This window comes from Paramisgurnus dabryanus, chromosome 11 (genome assembly GCF_030506205.2).
Source record: "Paramisgurnus dabryanus chromosome 11, PD_genome_1.1, whole genome shotgun sequence".
Taxonomy (NCBI): Eukaryota; Metazoa; Chordata; class Actinopteri; order Cypriniformes; family Cobitidae; genus Paramisgurnus; species Paramisgurnus dabryanus.
This window is the reverse complement of record NC_133347.1, coordinates 24,085,077-24,101,928: the sequence shown is the minus strand read 5'-3', so window position 1 is coordinate 24,101,928 and position 16,852 is coordinate 24,085,077. Positions and strand designations below refer to the sequence as shown.

The 16,852-nt window shown below is 34.9% G+C and overlaps 1 protein-coding gene across 1 annotated transcript in view; it reads left to right on the top strand.

The window, feature by feature from the left end:
• Window positions 1–15,445, top strand: part of LOC135729934 (dematin-like) — a 34,752-nt gene extending 19,307 nt beyond the window's left edge. The window contains exons 3-17 of the mRNA XM_065247840.2: window positions 832–879; window positions 1,004–1,084; window positions 1,282–1,419; window positions 3,441–3,485; window positions 5,245–5,386; window positions 5,524–5,568; window positions 5,678–5,815; window positions 5,906–6,033; window positions 7,615–7,711; window positions 8,156–8,205; window positions 8,295–8,460; window positions 8,799–8,806; window positions 10,428–10,493; window positions 10,612–10,692; window positions 11,608–15,445. Coding sequence (XP_065103912.1) covers window positions 865–879; window positions 1,004–1,084; window positions 1,282–1,419; window positions 3,441–3,485; window positions 5,245–5,386; window positions 5,524–5,568; window positions 5,678–5,815; window positions 5,906–6,033; window positions 7,615–7,711; window positions 8,156–8,205; window positions 8,295–8,460; window positions 8,799–8,806; window positions 10,428–10,493; window positions 10,612–10,692; window positions 11,608–11,721 — 1,314 coding nt within the window. The 5' untranslated portion in view covers window positions 832–864 and the 3' untranslated portion in view covers window positions 11,722–15,445. The remainder of the gene's footprint in view (window positions 1–831; window positions 880–1,003; window positions 1,085–1,281; window positions 1,420–3,440; window positions 3,486–5,244; window positions 5,387–5,523; window positions 5,569–5,677; window positions 5,816–5,905; window positions 6,034–7,614; window positions 7,712–8,155; window positions 8,206–8,294; window positions 8,461–8,798; window positions 8,807–10,427; window positions 10,494–10,611; window positions 10,693–11,607) is intronic.
• Window positions 15,446–16,852: the final 1,407 nt, after the last annotated feature.

Genomic DNA, 16,852 nt, shown 5'->3' with positions numbered 1-16,852 from the left:
GGAGATGTGGAGATAAATAAACTCAGTATCTTAAGCAGCACAAACACAGTCATGCAGGCTGCCATTGTTGTTTGGTTATACTTGAACATCCATATACGTAGTCTGAATTAACACATGCGCTTGAGGGCATTATCAAATAATCACTTTTATGTAATGAAACTAAAAGAAGAAGCCTAAAGAAACCCATAATAAATAATATTTTTATTAAAAAAGACTGTTTATTGATTCTGTATTTCTTCTCCAATGTCAAATCCCACAGACCTGAAAGCCACACTACAGCAAGAGCACTCGGTTTTCAATCGATCACATTTAGCCAATGAAATCTATTTGGACCACTGGCCTTCTTTAAATGCAGGGTAAAGTGCTGTGTGTGTGTTTGTATAACATAATGTAGATTAAACAAAGAAAACATCTGGTTCATATATATCTTATATTGCAACAATCTGATATAAACCTTATACTTTCATTATTTAAGCAGTGTTATGTTGTAAAGCTAAGGTTTTTGTCATATAGATAGAAAATGTGTGCTTTTCAAAAATATACAAAAGACTCATTTGAATGGTACAATGAATCATTTGTGTGGAGCTCCATCAGAAAGGCCCAGAGAAACATTATCACTGTGCCCAAAGTCTATTGAGGGCATAAGGTCCACTGCTGGCATTATTGTACTGTGTTTACATTAGCTACAGGCTTCTCTTAAACCTACAAGCAATTTAAGCTTCCCATTTCTGCTTGTAAGCCCTCAAAATGTCTTCCCTATAGACTCTCAATTTGCTGTGATTTTGTTGGTTTAGTCTAAACTGATCTCTATCTGTAATTGTTTATTTGCAGGTACCCCTTGAGGGGTGTGATTCCTCATACAAAATGATGATGCATAAGGTAATTGGAGTATAAACAACAGCAAATGAATTGATGTGAGCTATTTAAGAATGAAAGCTTTATTTGATTGATACAAAATAATATATAATTGTCACATTTGACCTGTGTGTTTGTATGTGAACAGCAATCAGCCCGTACCTCTCCGGGCAGTGTTTGTTCTTTACGTGGAGGAGCCGTTCCTGGATCCCCAGCGGTCACTATTGTGGTATGTATGGAAAATCAGGCTATCACTGCGTGCTGCACCTTTATAACCTGAAAAAAGACTTTTTATACATACAGTATTCTCCATGTTTTTATTCTGTTACTTTGTTTTTGACAACAAACTAAATATTTTGTGTCTTAAAAGCATGTGAATATTTTTGGTCATCCTCTTTTTTCCATCTTTTGGTATTGCTTATCCAGGCCAAAATGGACAATCAAGTGATCGAGTATAAAGATCTAGCAGCTATTCCTAAAGACAAAGCTATTTTAGACATAGAGAGACCTGACCTGATGATGTACCAGCCACACTTCAGTTATTTACTAATGGATCATTCAGAGGTAAAACTCACACTCGTGTCTTGTCCACAACTTCTGTAGGGAAATATCTGACAGAGAAAATAAACAATTCCCTTTTCAGGATGTTTTCAACATATTCTACACTTTCAGAAAAAGGTACATAAAGGTGCAAAAGTTGTCACTGGCACGGTACCCTGTTTAAAAAGTGCACTTTTGTACCTATAGGTGCATATTGGTACGTCAAAATTACACATTGGTTCACTGCAAAAAATGACTTTCTTACTTCATATTTTTGTCTTGTTTTCAGTAGAAATATCTAAAAAAATCTTAAATTAAGATGCTTTTTCTAAGTGAATTTGTGATTAAAACAAGCAAAAATATCTGCCAATGTGGGGTGAGAAAAAAAATCTAAAAATAAGATTTATTTTTTCTTAAACACTAAATTTAAGCCACATTTTCTCCCCCATTGGCAGATAATTTTGCTTGTTTTAAGCACAAATTCTGTGAAATTGTATAGTTTTTGTAGACTTTTTTTCTTACATAATTTTGCTCATAAAGAAAATGCATATTGATTTAAGAATTTTTTGACATTTCTGAAAACAAGACAAAAATACTAAGTAAGAAAGTCATTTTTTGCAGTGTTATAGGACCTTTTTAAAAGGATATGTCCCAGTGACAAGTTTTGTACCTTTTTCTGAGAGTGTATACAGTATAATATTATGTACATTAGTACTTAAATAGAAATAAGAAAAGGTGATTTGTGGTAGCTGTGCTGTTATTTGCTCATTAAAGGGGTACTTTTATGCTTTTTCAACTTTAAAAAGTTAAAAAGCTCAGAGTTGAACATGTTGATCAAGCTACAATGCACTTCTTAGGTGTTTTTAATTTACAGTGTCTGTTATTTAAATATGCCCAGTGCACAAAACTGTAAAAGACCTAGTTGATCTATTAACTTTTTCCTCGAGCCCCGAGTTTAAGTAACAGAACAGAAGAAATTAAAGGAGGAGAGATGCCAGAAGAATTGCAGCTGGGCTCGGAGGCACAGAGACTCCTGTATGCTTTTAATGATAATTGACACAGGACTGTTTAGGTTCCTTTCAAACCTATGTTAAAAGTGTACCCGTTAAATATTATTACTGCAGTAAAAGAGTTTATTTCGATCATGGTGCCATGATCGCTGGATGATTTTAAAGTTGTTTTACAGAAGCCTACAATTACTTTTCATTTGCGATATCACAGAGTTGAACGTCTTCACGTATTGACATTATTTGCGAGGTACATTTGCTAATGATTAATAAAGTCATACTTCTGCAATTCATTGATCGATTGTGTTTTAGAAGCCTACTGTATGCTCAAAACTCGAATGACATCGCTGATGCGCTGGTAGAAATAGAAAGAGAGACTGTATAAAAGTGGAAATGATCAATGTTATTTCAAGTCGGCTCCTAAAGGACAGAATACCTGATTTAGCTACTGTATTACGTAGCTATAATACACATTTTTCATTATGTTCTTGCGACCCGGTGGCAAAGTCCGGTAGTAATAGAGCGTTTGAGACGGACTGGAAAGAGAGGTGCTGCAGTCAGTGATGTAAAATAATGTGTTTTTTGACCAGTCGAGCGTGAAAAGCTATTCTAGTACACACCAAAAACAAAATCAAGACTCAATTTAACAGGGCAGTCTCTGAAATCTGAAACCTTTAACTAGTTTAGATAGTTTTAGCTAGAGTCTGTCATATGTGTATGTGTGTGTGTGTGTGTGTGTTTAAACAACGCTGGTTAGTATTCTGATGGGTGTGATGTTTTACAACCAGAGCAATGGACAGAGATCAATACACACAAATGTTAGTTTGTTTGTATAATTTCCTTTATTGTTTTGCTGTAATGGAAGCATTACGCTTCATTAAGCCTGTCTGGATATCTCATTCCCTGCCAACTCTCTCTCTCTCTCTCTCTCTCTCTCTCTCTCTCTCTCTCTCTCTCTCTCTCTCTCTCTCTCTCTCTCTCTCTCTCTCTCTCTCTCTCTCTCTCTCTCTCTCTCTCTCTCTCTCTTTCTCTCTCTAGAGATCATTGTCTCCTCGCTCTATTTCTCCCCCTCCCTCTCCAGAGGTAAGACGCCTGTGGGGTGAAAATATATCAGATACACATATCAAATATCTTCTGTTTTTTGTGTCTGCTTGTGTCATCTCTTTATCATTTCATATTGTAAAATAAACAAGCTGTTTCTTTCACTGTTTTTGATCACTATAAAAAGTACATTTTATAGTTTTTTTTTGGCTTATTATCTATATATGTAATATAGTATAAGGGATTATGTGGATTCATTTGGTTGTTATCGCAGAAATAAGCATGTGATCAGGTCTTATTTCATGTTATTAACCGTCTGCCTATACATTATCCTGCTTATTATGCGGATATTTATGTCATAAGTAAGGTAAGGGACATGGGAGGGGGTGCATGATCTTTGAAAGGCAATGTTGACATTTGAAATCACTTAAACAAACACGTCCTTACTCCGATAGAGTCTGGACCTTCTTTTGATAGACCTGCCTACAAGTGTGTTTTGGTACTCGGTCCAACTCCCTTCTCCAAAGCATTTTTTAAAAATTGTACACCCTGCCTTTAAAGGGGCCATGGCATGAAAATGAGACTTTTTCCATGTTTAAGTGCTATAATTGGGTCCCCCAGTGCTTCTAGCAACCTAGAAAATGTGAAAAAGATCAACCCAGTAACTTAGTTTTGGAAACCATTCTCTACAAGCATATACAAAAATAGGTCGTTGAAATTTGGCCCTCTTTATGATGTCATAAGGAGCTCTTATTAGAATAATACCGCCCCCTTAATCTGCACTATCCAATAACAGCACTGCCATTTAGTGCAGAAAAAAAGAGAAAGAGAAAAAAATAATTCACAGCACAATTGAATTTCAATTGCAACCAACCACCATCATTGTGAACAGTGTTTGCACTTCATTAGCTCATTTGCATTTGAAAGGACACACCCAAAACGGCACATATCTGCACACACCAACAAAGTGTCAATTTTAACATGTTATAATAAATTATATGTGCTCTGGGGACACCAAAGATTTATTTTACATCTTAAAAAAGTTTTGTGCCATGGCCCCTTTAAAAATTATTTTGAAATATTTGATGTGCTCATTGTTAACGAATGCCGACCTTCCTTGAAGAAAAATGTTTTGGTTTTAAGACAAGAAAAGACCTTCAGATGTCACGAACACACTATTTGTGAATATATTGTCATATATGTTATTAAAAGACAATTTTATATTTAATTTTTGTGTGATATGAAACTTTACCTGTCAAAACGATTAGCAACATCCGGCTTACCATGTGTTATTAGTTTAAAACGGTTGTTATCTTGGAATAACAAATCTGCACATGTCGCGACAGGCCAATCAGAATCAAGCATTCCAACGTGCCGTGTATTAAATTTGTGACAATGAACACAATAAAAAAAATAAGTATATTGTTTTCACCATGTCGTATAGTTAATCGGCAAAAAAAAATGTTACGGTTTAAACTGTTATGGTTGTTTAACCGTCTATTACGACTGCCGCTAGGGGGCAAACTCCCCCTGGGAAATTTTAAACATTTGCTTTAAATAAAATTGTCCTGTCAACAAATTAATCTTTGTTAGCAAAATGTTGAAGGCAAATCTTATGCACAAAATAGTAAATTCACTCTTCTTACTAAAAAAAAATAATTCTTCATGTTACTTTATGATGTGATGACAGCTTTATGTATATCGGCTTTTTATAATGTCTGAACGTGTCTGATGCAGTGATTTTTAAAGCCAGAACTATCCATATTTTTTAATCACATACACCATTGATGTATATATCCAGGACAGTCTATTGAAGGACGCACATGATTGGTCAGAGCACAAATCATCCGGCAGCTCGTCTCCAGCATCCACGCAGCAACTGAGCAAAAGCTTTACCATCAGCACAAAAGCCCTACACCAGCAGCAGCACTTTCACAGGCCAGGTCAAATCATGATAAACCACTGCATTTCATTCACACATTACTCCTTTAATATTTAATACTGTATATACTTTGAATGCACTGAAGTCATTTTGGATAAAGCAGTATGCCAAATGTGATGTCCTGCTTTTTCATTGCAGACAATGGAACCAATATATATAAGAAGCGACCTATATATAAACAAGGTATCAATCAGATATATAATGCCATTAAGGAATTTATCAACTAAAATAGAATATATTTTTGGAAAGTAATGTGTGTGCATGTTTTTAATGTGTATAGATGTTTCACCAGCTGTTCCACAAAGTAAACACATGGAGGACTTAATCATCGAGTCATCCAAGTTTCCCGCCGCCCAGCCCCCTGACCCCAACCAACCCTCTAAGATAGAGACAGACTACTGGCCCTGCCCACCCTCACTGGCTGTTGTTGGTAAAGTGCTTCCTTTAATATTTCTGTCAGTTTATGTCTGACAGTCAAGTATTACTTTCATGCTGTTGTTGTTACATATGTCTGTAACAGAGACGGAACGGAGAAAGAAAACAGCAGCTGAGGTAGAGGAGGATGAGGAAGATGATACCTATGATGACAGCGACCGGTCAGATGACATATGGAGACTCAGACAAATGCAGAAACAAGAACTCAACAAGGTAGATGGCATTTGTGACCCTGTCTGTGAAATCCAGACTGAAGTCACATAAACAAGCATCAAAGTTTAATTTTAGTCATTGATATTACCTTACTCATTCAATATTATTCAATAAATTCAAAGGACCGGCGTCAATTATTTCGCGTATACCACGGTTACCACAAACATTGCCCTGGTGCCTATTTTTAAGACATTTGACAAGTTAGGTGTGCGGTTTACAGAAAAATAATCAACACTCATAGAACATTTCTCAGCCAATCAGAATGCAGAATTCAACAGACCCGTGGTATAATAAAGCAATAAACCCCGAGAAGCAGTGGGTTACCAGTGCATTTTATAACAGCTAAGGGGCGTTGTTAGGCACGACGCGAATCACCATTTATCTAATTTATACATTAACATTTATATTGTGCAACTGTTGAAGTGATGATTAAATATGCTTGGAAGCATGCTGAACTCTTTCCCCGTCAGCGGTTTTTTTTTTTTAAGTTGCCACCCAGTTTTAGTTTAATGCCTTGCAGAAAAATTATCTTCTTAAATAACCATAACATATCAAATGAAAGAACAGACCATCCGCTTTCAAAAAAAAAAAAAAAAAAAAAAAACTTTCATTCATCCTACCTTCATTGTTCTCTTATCACCTCTCAAATTTTTTAGCTAAAAGCGGAGATAATTCCATATTTGTGAATAACTTTAGTAAGAGATCAGATTGAGCCATCAGAACTTACACGCTGTGTTTTCAGTGTTGAGTGAATGCGTCAGTGTTTAAGTTGTGTAAGATCGCCACCCAGTGGATAATAGCAGACGTATGAACTTGACTTATAAACTCCTCAGACAACGTTTTCTCTTTATCGACGAGATGACTCAACAATATTTATTGACATTTATCTGGATATCGCCATTAATTGTGCAATTGTAGACAAATTAAAAATATGATTATAGACTGTGGTGTTTATTTTCATAAATCAGTACGCAGCAACAGTTGCGCAGTGATACTTATGTAATGTGGTCTGAACCGTGAGGTTACCGGTGTATTTTATCACGGCTTAGAACGCGTTTCAACCAATCAGAATGAAGAACCAGAACTGCCCGTTTATAATTTAAAATAATGCACACTCCACTTCGCGTTGTGCCACATTACCACCTTGGTGTGCATTATTTTCAAATAATTCAATGGCCCGTCATCAATTATATCTTACATAATGTTCTTTACATTATGTAGGATGAATTTATTTAGTTTTTTGTCTTATTTTTTTATTTTATTTTTTTTTACGAGATTCATTTTAAATTTAATTTACCAGAGATAATAACGGCTGAAGATCTATGCCCGAACACGATGGGTTCGGTCGGATTCGGGCTTCATTTTTTTTTTTTTTTTAGGTTTTTTTTTTTTTTAGGTTTTTGTCTTATTTGACCTTCAAGTCCATAGCTGGTTTCAGGTTAAGGACAGATCTTTAGGGAATCTTGCTTTTCTAAAACAGGGAGCCAAGATGATCAATGTAGTCTTTTAGTCTGGGTATTGTTTCAATGTCCATCTAACCCTGTGCAACCCCTCCTCACACACACTCTTGTTTTGTCACAGATTCAGTCTAATCTAGGAAAACTGATACTCAAAGAGGAGATTGAGAGAGCAGTCCCTGTCCAAAGGAAAACACGGTCACTGCCAGACAGGACTCTTGGTACGCACTGTTTTTTTTGTATGTGTGTGTGTTTGTGTGTATGTTGTTTGTCTGGTTGTGTATCTGAGATTTTTCTCATGATGGAAATGCCCAGACTGCAGACAACTCTGGGTCTGGTTTTGACTTTGGCGTAGATCTGGTGCAGATCCGGTCCAGAGTTGTCTGCTGTCTCGGTGTTGTGTGAACAAGATAAAATTGCTATAGTTTTCAATATGCATTGAGAATATCTGCAGTGCCCCCTTCTGGTCGTACTTAGACTCACTTCATATTCAGCTTTATTTACCAAGTGTGCACATAGAAATGCGAAATTTCCTCTAATTTCAAGGAGTTGCATACATACACTTTAAGTAAAAATGTAAAACGTTTGCGTTTGTATAAGTATTAAGAAAATATAACTGGTTGTTGTGCCAGTAAGTTAATGTTTCTCCTCGTGTTTGTACACAGGCTCCAAATCCCCATCATTTCCTTCCTACACTAAGACTGGCATTACAAGGGTGAGAATCTGTGTAAGATGATATGTCAGCTTTTACACATGTGCTTATAAATAAACAGATTTGATTAGTTTGGTGTTTGTGTTTTATAGCTGCAGTCTGCAGAGTTCTCATCTTTAAACAGTGATAAAGGGAGTCAAAGTAAGTATGGGCATTATATATTTTTTCTATATAATAGAGTAATTTTGATTTATTTTAACATTAATATTACCGGTATTGAGATGTATACAGTAGTGGTGGAAAGTGTTTCAGTTGTGTAAACTGAAGCTAAGCTTTGGGAAGAATTTTATGTAGTTTGCCTTTATAGACAAGTAGTTTTTTTTTTCCAAAAACCAACAGTAAGCATGTGGTCTGTAGTTTGTACCATACCCCTATTATTTTGATGATTTTGAGGAACCGTGAGGGTCCTCCGGGTATGTGGCCACTACTGTAGTTGAGTAAGTCTCAATATTAAGACATAATTTTATGCTCTATTCTATTATATTCCTTTAAATTATTATTTTAAACTTAAATTTGAATAGAACAAGAATAGATTAAAATGTCATTTTTATACATTCTGCTAAAATTTTGTCATTTGTTTCTTTCACTTTTTTCAGATTTTCAGGTAAGTACTGCAAAACTTTACATTTTACATTTCTTTTGATATTTTAGAGATTCACTGATTCACTCTAGATGTAGCAACATCCTTGCTAGGTGTATGAAGGAAGATATTTTGAGAAATGTTTGTAACCAAACCGTTCATGCACCCCATTGACTTCCATAGTAGGAAAAAAGAATACTATGGAAGGAAAGGGGGTCCAAGAACAGTTTGGTTACAAACATTTCTCAAAATATCTTCTTTTGTGTTCATCAGAACAAAGACATTTATACAGGTTCATAACATCATGAGTAAATGAGTAAATGAATCCCCTCTAAGTAGATGCAAATCATCATAAGCAATAAATCATATGTAGAAAATAACACATCTAACTTAATAATAAATTACAGCTATTAAACTGCAAAAAAATTACTTTCTTACTTAGTATTTTTGTCTTGTTTTCAGTAGAAATATCAAAGAATTCTTAAGTCAAGATGTATTATTTTGATGAGCTAAATTACCCCCCCCCCCCCAAAAAAAAAAGTCTAAAAGTGGAAATTGTGCCTAAAACAAGCAAAAATATCTGCCAATGGGGTGAGAAATTTTTTCTTGAATTAAGTGTTTAAGAAAAAAGTTAAAGCTCCCGTTCTTTCTGTGTTTTTGAATCTTTGATTGTGTTTACAGTGCAGAATATAACATGTGTTCATGTTTCACGTTAAAAAAAACGCAGTATTTTTCCACGCAATTTACTTATCTCTATAGCGCTGTTTTCACTGTCCTAAAAACGGGTTGATGTCTTCCTTGTTCTATGAAGTCCCTCCTTCAGAAATACCTAATGAGTTCTGATTGTGTAGTTTGTTTAGTGCACTGCAAAAAATTATGTGTTAATTTTTTACACATTTTGTGTGTCAAGCCATTTAAGGCGTTATTTTATGTTAAAATAAATGAAAGGGCCAACACAAGGTAAAAACGTGTTAAAAACGTGTTAAAAAAGTGACGTGGTGGGCGGCACAATGAATAATAACACAGGAGGTGTACATTTAATGTGTTGTCCCTATACTAACACACCTCCTGTGTTATTATTCATTGTGCCGCCCACCACGGTCCTGCAACATTAGATCAGAAATGTCTTGTCTGCAAGTGTTCATTTATCACAAAATAGAGTAACACGAGTAACCAACTCATTTAAATTTCAGTAATTGTAACTGCATTACTTGATTTTAAAAAAATACTTCGTTACATGCTCATTACCGCTAAAAGGAGTGGAATTACAGTAACGGAATTACTTTGTAATGCGTTACTCCCGTCACTGTTTTAAACACAACTTGTGTTGGCCCTTTCATTTATTTTAACATGAAATAACGCCTTTAATGTCATGACACACAAAATGTGTAAAAAATTAACACATCATTTTTTGCAGTGCGTGTTGTGATTTGACAGCAGCTTAGCAGAGTCATTTGAGCTTAGCTGGCGATAAGTCAGACTTATGGAACTTAGGAAATTATCAAGAAAATGTATCTTAATTTAAGAATTTTTAGATATTTGTACTGAAAACAAGACAAAAATGCTAAGTAAGAAATTTATTTTTGCAGTGTATAGTTGTATTGGTGTTGTGATAATTATAACAGCGATCATTTCTCTTGTATAGAATGGAGAAGCTCAGAGCAGACGGATTGATCGAGGGAATTCACTTCCCAGTATGCTGGAACAAAAGGCAAGTAACAATTGTCTTCAGTTTTATTCAAATGTATTGTCTGAATTGTTGTTAAGCAATCGCATGATCTTGGTTGAAGTTAATTAGCTTTTGTACCATGTATGTGTTTATATAACAGGTTTATCCATATGAGATGCTTATCGTGACCCACAAAGGCAGAAATAAACTCCCACCTGGTGTAGACAGAACAAGACTGGAGGTAGTTGTGTTGTTCACTTTGTAACTCCTTATCAACACAGTTTAGTTCAAACACTTTGTTTATTTGCTTTAAATTAACAATTATACAAACAAACAAAAATTCATACTGAGTCATACTGTATTTTTAGTTTACTGTAAGACCCAAAGTTAAGGGCATGTCATTAAACATTCATGACTGAAGCAAATATTAAATTATTAGCTAGCCAGAATACATTGCCCGTTCGCTCTTATTCTTGTGTTTACCAAGCTACATCTCCCATAATTCCCTGCAGTGGCACCATTAAATTATAAAATGCATAATTCATCAGTTAAAATTACTATGTGACCCTTGACCACAAAGCCAGTCATGGGCATGGGCATATTTGTATCAATATCAAAAAGTTAATTGTTCGGGTCATAATTATAATTTTTTATGCCAAAAATCATTATGATATTAAGTAAAGATCATATTCAATAAAAATATTTTATAAATATATCCATCCTTGTTTATATTTCCTACTGTAAATATATCAAAAATGTATTTATTATTAGTAGTGTGTGTTCCTAAAGACTTCATGTGGACAACTTCAAAGACAATTTTTCAGTATTTTGATCAAATAGTACAGATTTTTAAATAGTTGAATATCGACCAAATATTGTCCTATATATTAATCGAAAGCTTATTTATTCAGCTTTCAAATGATGTATTAATCTCATTGACCCTTATGGTTTTTGGTCTATGGTCACATGTGTTCTTTACTGTTCATTATTTTGTTGCAGGAATGATAAAATACCTTCCTAAAACCTTTCCCCATCAAAACCACTTAAACGTGTATCATATGCAAGCTTGTAAACGTGTACTTTTCCAAAACGATACCTCTGGACTGCTCTATTGTGTTGTGCATTAATGCATTCATTTAATTGTGCTTTTTTCCAGAGACACCTGTCACCTGACGAATTCAGGATTGTCTTCGGGATGTCCATAGAGGAATTTGACCGCCTGTCCCTTTGGAAGCGAAACGACATGAAGAGGAAAGTTTCTCTCTTCTAACAGTGGGAAAAAATGTTACAAACACTGTCACGTCTGCACTTACACAAACGTTGCAACAGAAGTTACAGCAGAAAACAAAGGAAAGATGAAGATCGTGATATGAGGATGTGATTTAGGAGCCAGCAAAAAATCTGTTATCCTTACCTTTGATAGCAGCTATCAATTAGTTCTCAAACAATCATATCTTAATCTTTGTTATCCCTTTACCAGTCCCAGCTATAAGTCGGGACATCAGCAGGGTTACCACGTTTGCATTGAAGTCTTCTTCTGTGTGTGCTTAGTAAAGCGAAAATAATAATATACACACATGCTGCCAGTAGATATGAATTGCGCCAGTAACTTGGAATTTGTGAACTATTTCAGTTCACTACAAAATCACTGCCACACCATAGAGTCATCACGTGCTGAATTAAAGTGAATTATGCAAAGTAGCTATTGCTGATGGTTTGGAGACTTAAAATCTTAAGATGCTACTTATGCAGATACCAGCGGTACAATATGGCAACAATTACCATGGCAACAGCTGATGATGATACCGAGTGAGAGTTTGCTGTTCCAAAGAAAGCTACTGTATATTAGTAAGAGTTTACTGAATGTTAGATATGACACATATGAAACCTGCATGGCAAATGTATTACCTGCTTTAACTCCATTGATGATTGATTTGTGATAGTGGGTGTGATTAATACTTCTATATATAGAATGTATCGATCTAAAAGTTTCAGTCGAACCCTTAATCCTTTTGTTTTCTCTCCCTTTTTCCCATTTTGCTGCTATGGCCTTTTAAAGCACCTTTACCGTTTTGGTTCTTTCCTCTTTTCTGGTAGAGATTCGCACAGTGTTCCTGTTTTATAGGATAAGGATATACAGGGATTTCAGATGTTAGGGCTTGATGGTTGCTGCTTATTTGATGGTTTTGTTTTAAGTCGATTCAGTAGATTTTCTGATCTATAGTGATGAACGCTGAGGGAAGTTCAGCCAAAAATTTTAATTCTGTCATCATTCGATAACCCTCATGTTGTTTCAGATACATATAAGATTTTGTTTTCCATCACAACAAAGTGAAAGTGAATGATTAGGGGCTTTTAAGCTTAAGAAATGTAAAAAAGTAACAAAAGGGGATTGGGGCATAGGATCTGATGCTTTGAGTTCAAATAAAAATGCATAAAACATCCCACTAATAATTTTACATTCACCTAAAGGATTATTAGGAACACCATACTAATGCTGTGTTTGACCCTCTTTCGCCTTCAGAACTGCCTTAAGTCTACATGGCATTGATTCAACAAGGTGCTGAAAGCATTCTTTAGAAATGTTGGCCCATATTGATAGGATAGCATCTTGCAGTTGATGGAGATTTGTGGGATGCACATCCAGGGTACGAAGCTCCTGTTCCACTACATCCCAAAGATGCTCTATTGGGTTGAGCTCTGGTGACTGTGGGGGTCATTTTAGTGAACTCATTGTCATGTTCAAGAAACCAATTTGAAATGATTTAAGCTTTGTGACATGGTGCATTATCCTGCTGTAAGTAGCTATCAGAGGATGGGTACATGGTGGTCATAAAGGGATAGACATGGTCAGAAACAATGCTCAGGTAGGCCGTGGCATTTAAACGATGCCCAGTTGGCACTAAGGGACCTAAAGTGTTCCAAGAAAACATTCCCCACACAATTACACCACCAACCTGCACAGTGGTAACAAGGCATGATGGATCCATGTTCTCATTCTGTTTACTCCAAATTCTGACTCTACCATCTGAATGTCTCAATAGAAATCGAGACTCATCAGACCAGGCAACATTTTTCCAGTCTTCAACTGTCCAATTTTGGTGAGCTTGTGCAAATTGTAGCCTCTTTTTCCTATTTGTAGTGGAGATGAGTAGTACCCGGTGGGCTCTTCTGCCATTGTAGCCCATCTGCCTCAAGGTTGTGCGTGTTGTGGCTTCACAAATGCTTTGCTGCATACCTAGGTTGTAACGAGTGGTTATTTCAGTCAAAGTTGCTCTTCTATCAGCTTGAATGAGTCTGCTCATTCTCCTCTGACCTCTAGCATCAACAAGGCATTTTCACCCACAGGACTGCCGCATACTGGATGTTTTTCCCTTTTCACACCATTCTTTGGAAACCCTAGAAATGGTTGTGCGTGAAAATCCCAGTAACTGAGCAGATTGTGAAATACTCAGACCGGCCCGTCTTGCACAAACAACCATGCCACGCTCAAAATTGCTTAAATCACCTTTCTTTCCTATTCTGACATTCAGTTTGGAGTTCAGGAGATTGTTTTGACCAGGACTACACCCCTAAATATATCGAAGTACCTGCCATGTGATTGGTTGATTAGATAATTACATTGAGAAATTGAACAGGTGTTCCTAATAATCCTTTAGGTGAGTGTATATTAAATATATATTTTTAAAGTTCTTTAATGCTCAACGCTTACAATGCCATGGTAGTTAAAATATTATTTAAGTTTTGCTGGCTATCTCAATGTGAAGGCAAAAGCAGAAATAAATGCTTTTGTGCACAGGTTGTATAGTCTACTGTTATATTACTTCACAATGCTTGTTTATCATGTTTGGAGGTTGACAGCCCCTGGTCACCATTCACTTTCATTGTATGGAAAACAGCATGAACACTGCAACTAATATCTTCATATATGTTTAGTGGAAGAAATAAAAATCACAGGTTTGGAATAATGTGAGGATTTTTAAGAAGTCTTTAATCTGCTTTAATTACTCTGATGACCAAGTGAAATGCTCAGATAGAGTGCATGCTTTGTACTTAGAGTTTGTACGTTATATATGAAAACAGAAAGAAATTTTAATAAGAGCTAAAATCATTAAAAACCACAACAAATATTGACGTTCCACATTCAACTTTGTAGAAGCGATGCTTATGGCTATTCTAAAAAAGAGAGATGGTCATTAACATAATGCTGTTGTTTTTATTAGTGTTGTTTTAATGTTGTTTTAAGGTGACAACATCGACTCTTTTGACCACAGTACGACACCAGTTCTTTATTCAAGCATTTATTTGATACACTTTTGCAGTTCTGTTGTAAGAAGCACAAACAAATTAATGCTCATCAGTTCTCAGAAATAATACAATTATTCTACTTATCAGTTAATGTTCTTTAATGGCAGCTTTGAATTGTGTTTTTATGGTATGATGATATTTGTGGCATTAGAGGTCATAGCACGTAACTTCCTTGAATATGTTTTTATTTGGAATATTTTGCATAAATGCAATCATGAGTAGATCATAAAGTGCTTGATTTACCAATACACACTTAAAGGTCATACTTTGTTTAACTATATAATATAACTTACATGCATCTGACGCTTTTAATGCTATATGTAGAAATGTTCCAAATATGAACACATCTAGGGGTGGTTTCCCGTACAGGGGTTAGTTTATGCCAGGATTAGACCTTAGTTTAACTAGGAAATATAACTAGTTTTAACAAACATGCTTTACTTGTGTGCATTTTGAGGCAAAGCAAAGCACACTGATATATTTTGAGATGCGTCAGTGCATGTTGTTTTCAGTTTGGACAGCTCTTACTTTTATTTTAGACTAGGACTAATGTAATCTCTGTCCGGGAAACCACCCCATACAGTATTCACATGCTTACATTTCTCTCATTCATGAATAGTGCTTTTTTCTTTTTTATGTGAAAGTGTGATGATTGAAAAATAAAACTAAAGTGTTTACTAAAGTTAGTGTACATTATTATGATCTTATTAGTTTTGTTGTTTTATTACCTATGACAAATCATTTTAGTAAATATTTATGTCGCATAAATCTAATTATGAGACTAGATAATGATTTCACTCATTGATTTCAGTCTTTCACATGATCTTACTCAGTCAAGATATCAAGGATTTATTTTCACAGAATGTTCTTTATATTATGTTGGATAGTTTAATGTAAATTACACAACAAATGATTTTAGCTGGGTTTTCACAGACAGGGTTAACATGTGTCTGACTTGTTATTTAATTTTAATTGTATTAGTAATATTTAAAAATTATTTATAAACCAATCACTCCCTATACACAAGTGAACACAACCTGGAGCTCCCTATGCACTGCACATTTTCTCTACTTATGTGCTTATGAGTTCAAATTTGCCTTTAGAAAAATAAAAACATGCTTTTATTATAGTAAACATGTAGTAACTAGTTGTGATAACTATAGTTTACTTCAAATACTGCAGGTGAGTTATGGTTACTGTCAGAGGTGTAAAGTAATAAAGTACTTTTACCCACTTCCCAAGTAACTGTACAATATCAAAGTGGGTTTTTTCTCACTCCACTACATTTCATAAATACAAGTTATTTTTTACCCTTAATACTTACATAAAAATTTAGTAGACCTACTTATTAATAATCAAGTAAATCTTTGTTTTTACTCACGAAAAAGTTACCAGATATTCAATTTTTAATAAAATTAGGTATTTAATGAAATGTAAAAATAATATGAATTCAAAAGTATGAGTTATGCTTCAGAGTGTAGTAAAGTAGAAGAAAATCACCAAATACCTGAAAAGTAACAGTACATTTACCCTACATTTACCCCACTGGTTACTGTAGTAAATGTTTGCAGCCCATTACAAAAAATAACTATGGTTTTATTATAGTTAAGTGTACACTGTTAGAAAAAAAGTACAAAACTGTACCTTTTATTTTACTGGGGCTGTACCCTCAAATGTTCATTTAAATATATACCTTAAAAATATTAATGCAAAAATATTATACCTTAAGGACCTATTGTGTACCTTAAGGAAAAATCTTGTACAGTTAAATTTTAGGGGTACAAAACAGTTAACTGTACCTTTAAATGTACACAATACACTCAGAAATAAAGGAACAAAAGCTGTCATTTGGACGGTACTCTTAACAAAGGACCATTTAGGTACAGATATGTATATATTTGACACAAATATGTATCTTTGATATACTAATATCTTATTTTTAGGAAAAAAGTTGTAGTTTTTGAAAGCGTACAGCCCCAGTGACAGCTTTTGTACCTTTATTTTTGAGAGTGTATATTAACTATGTTTATTTTTACCATTTGTTTGTGTATTGATTTGTAAAACCATGGTTAAACGTTGGTTACTGTCAGCAA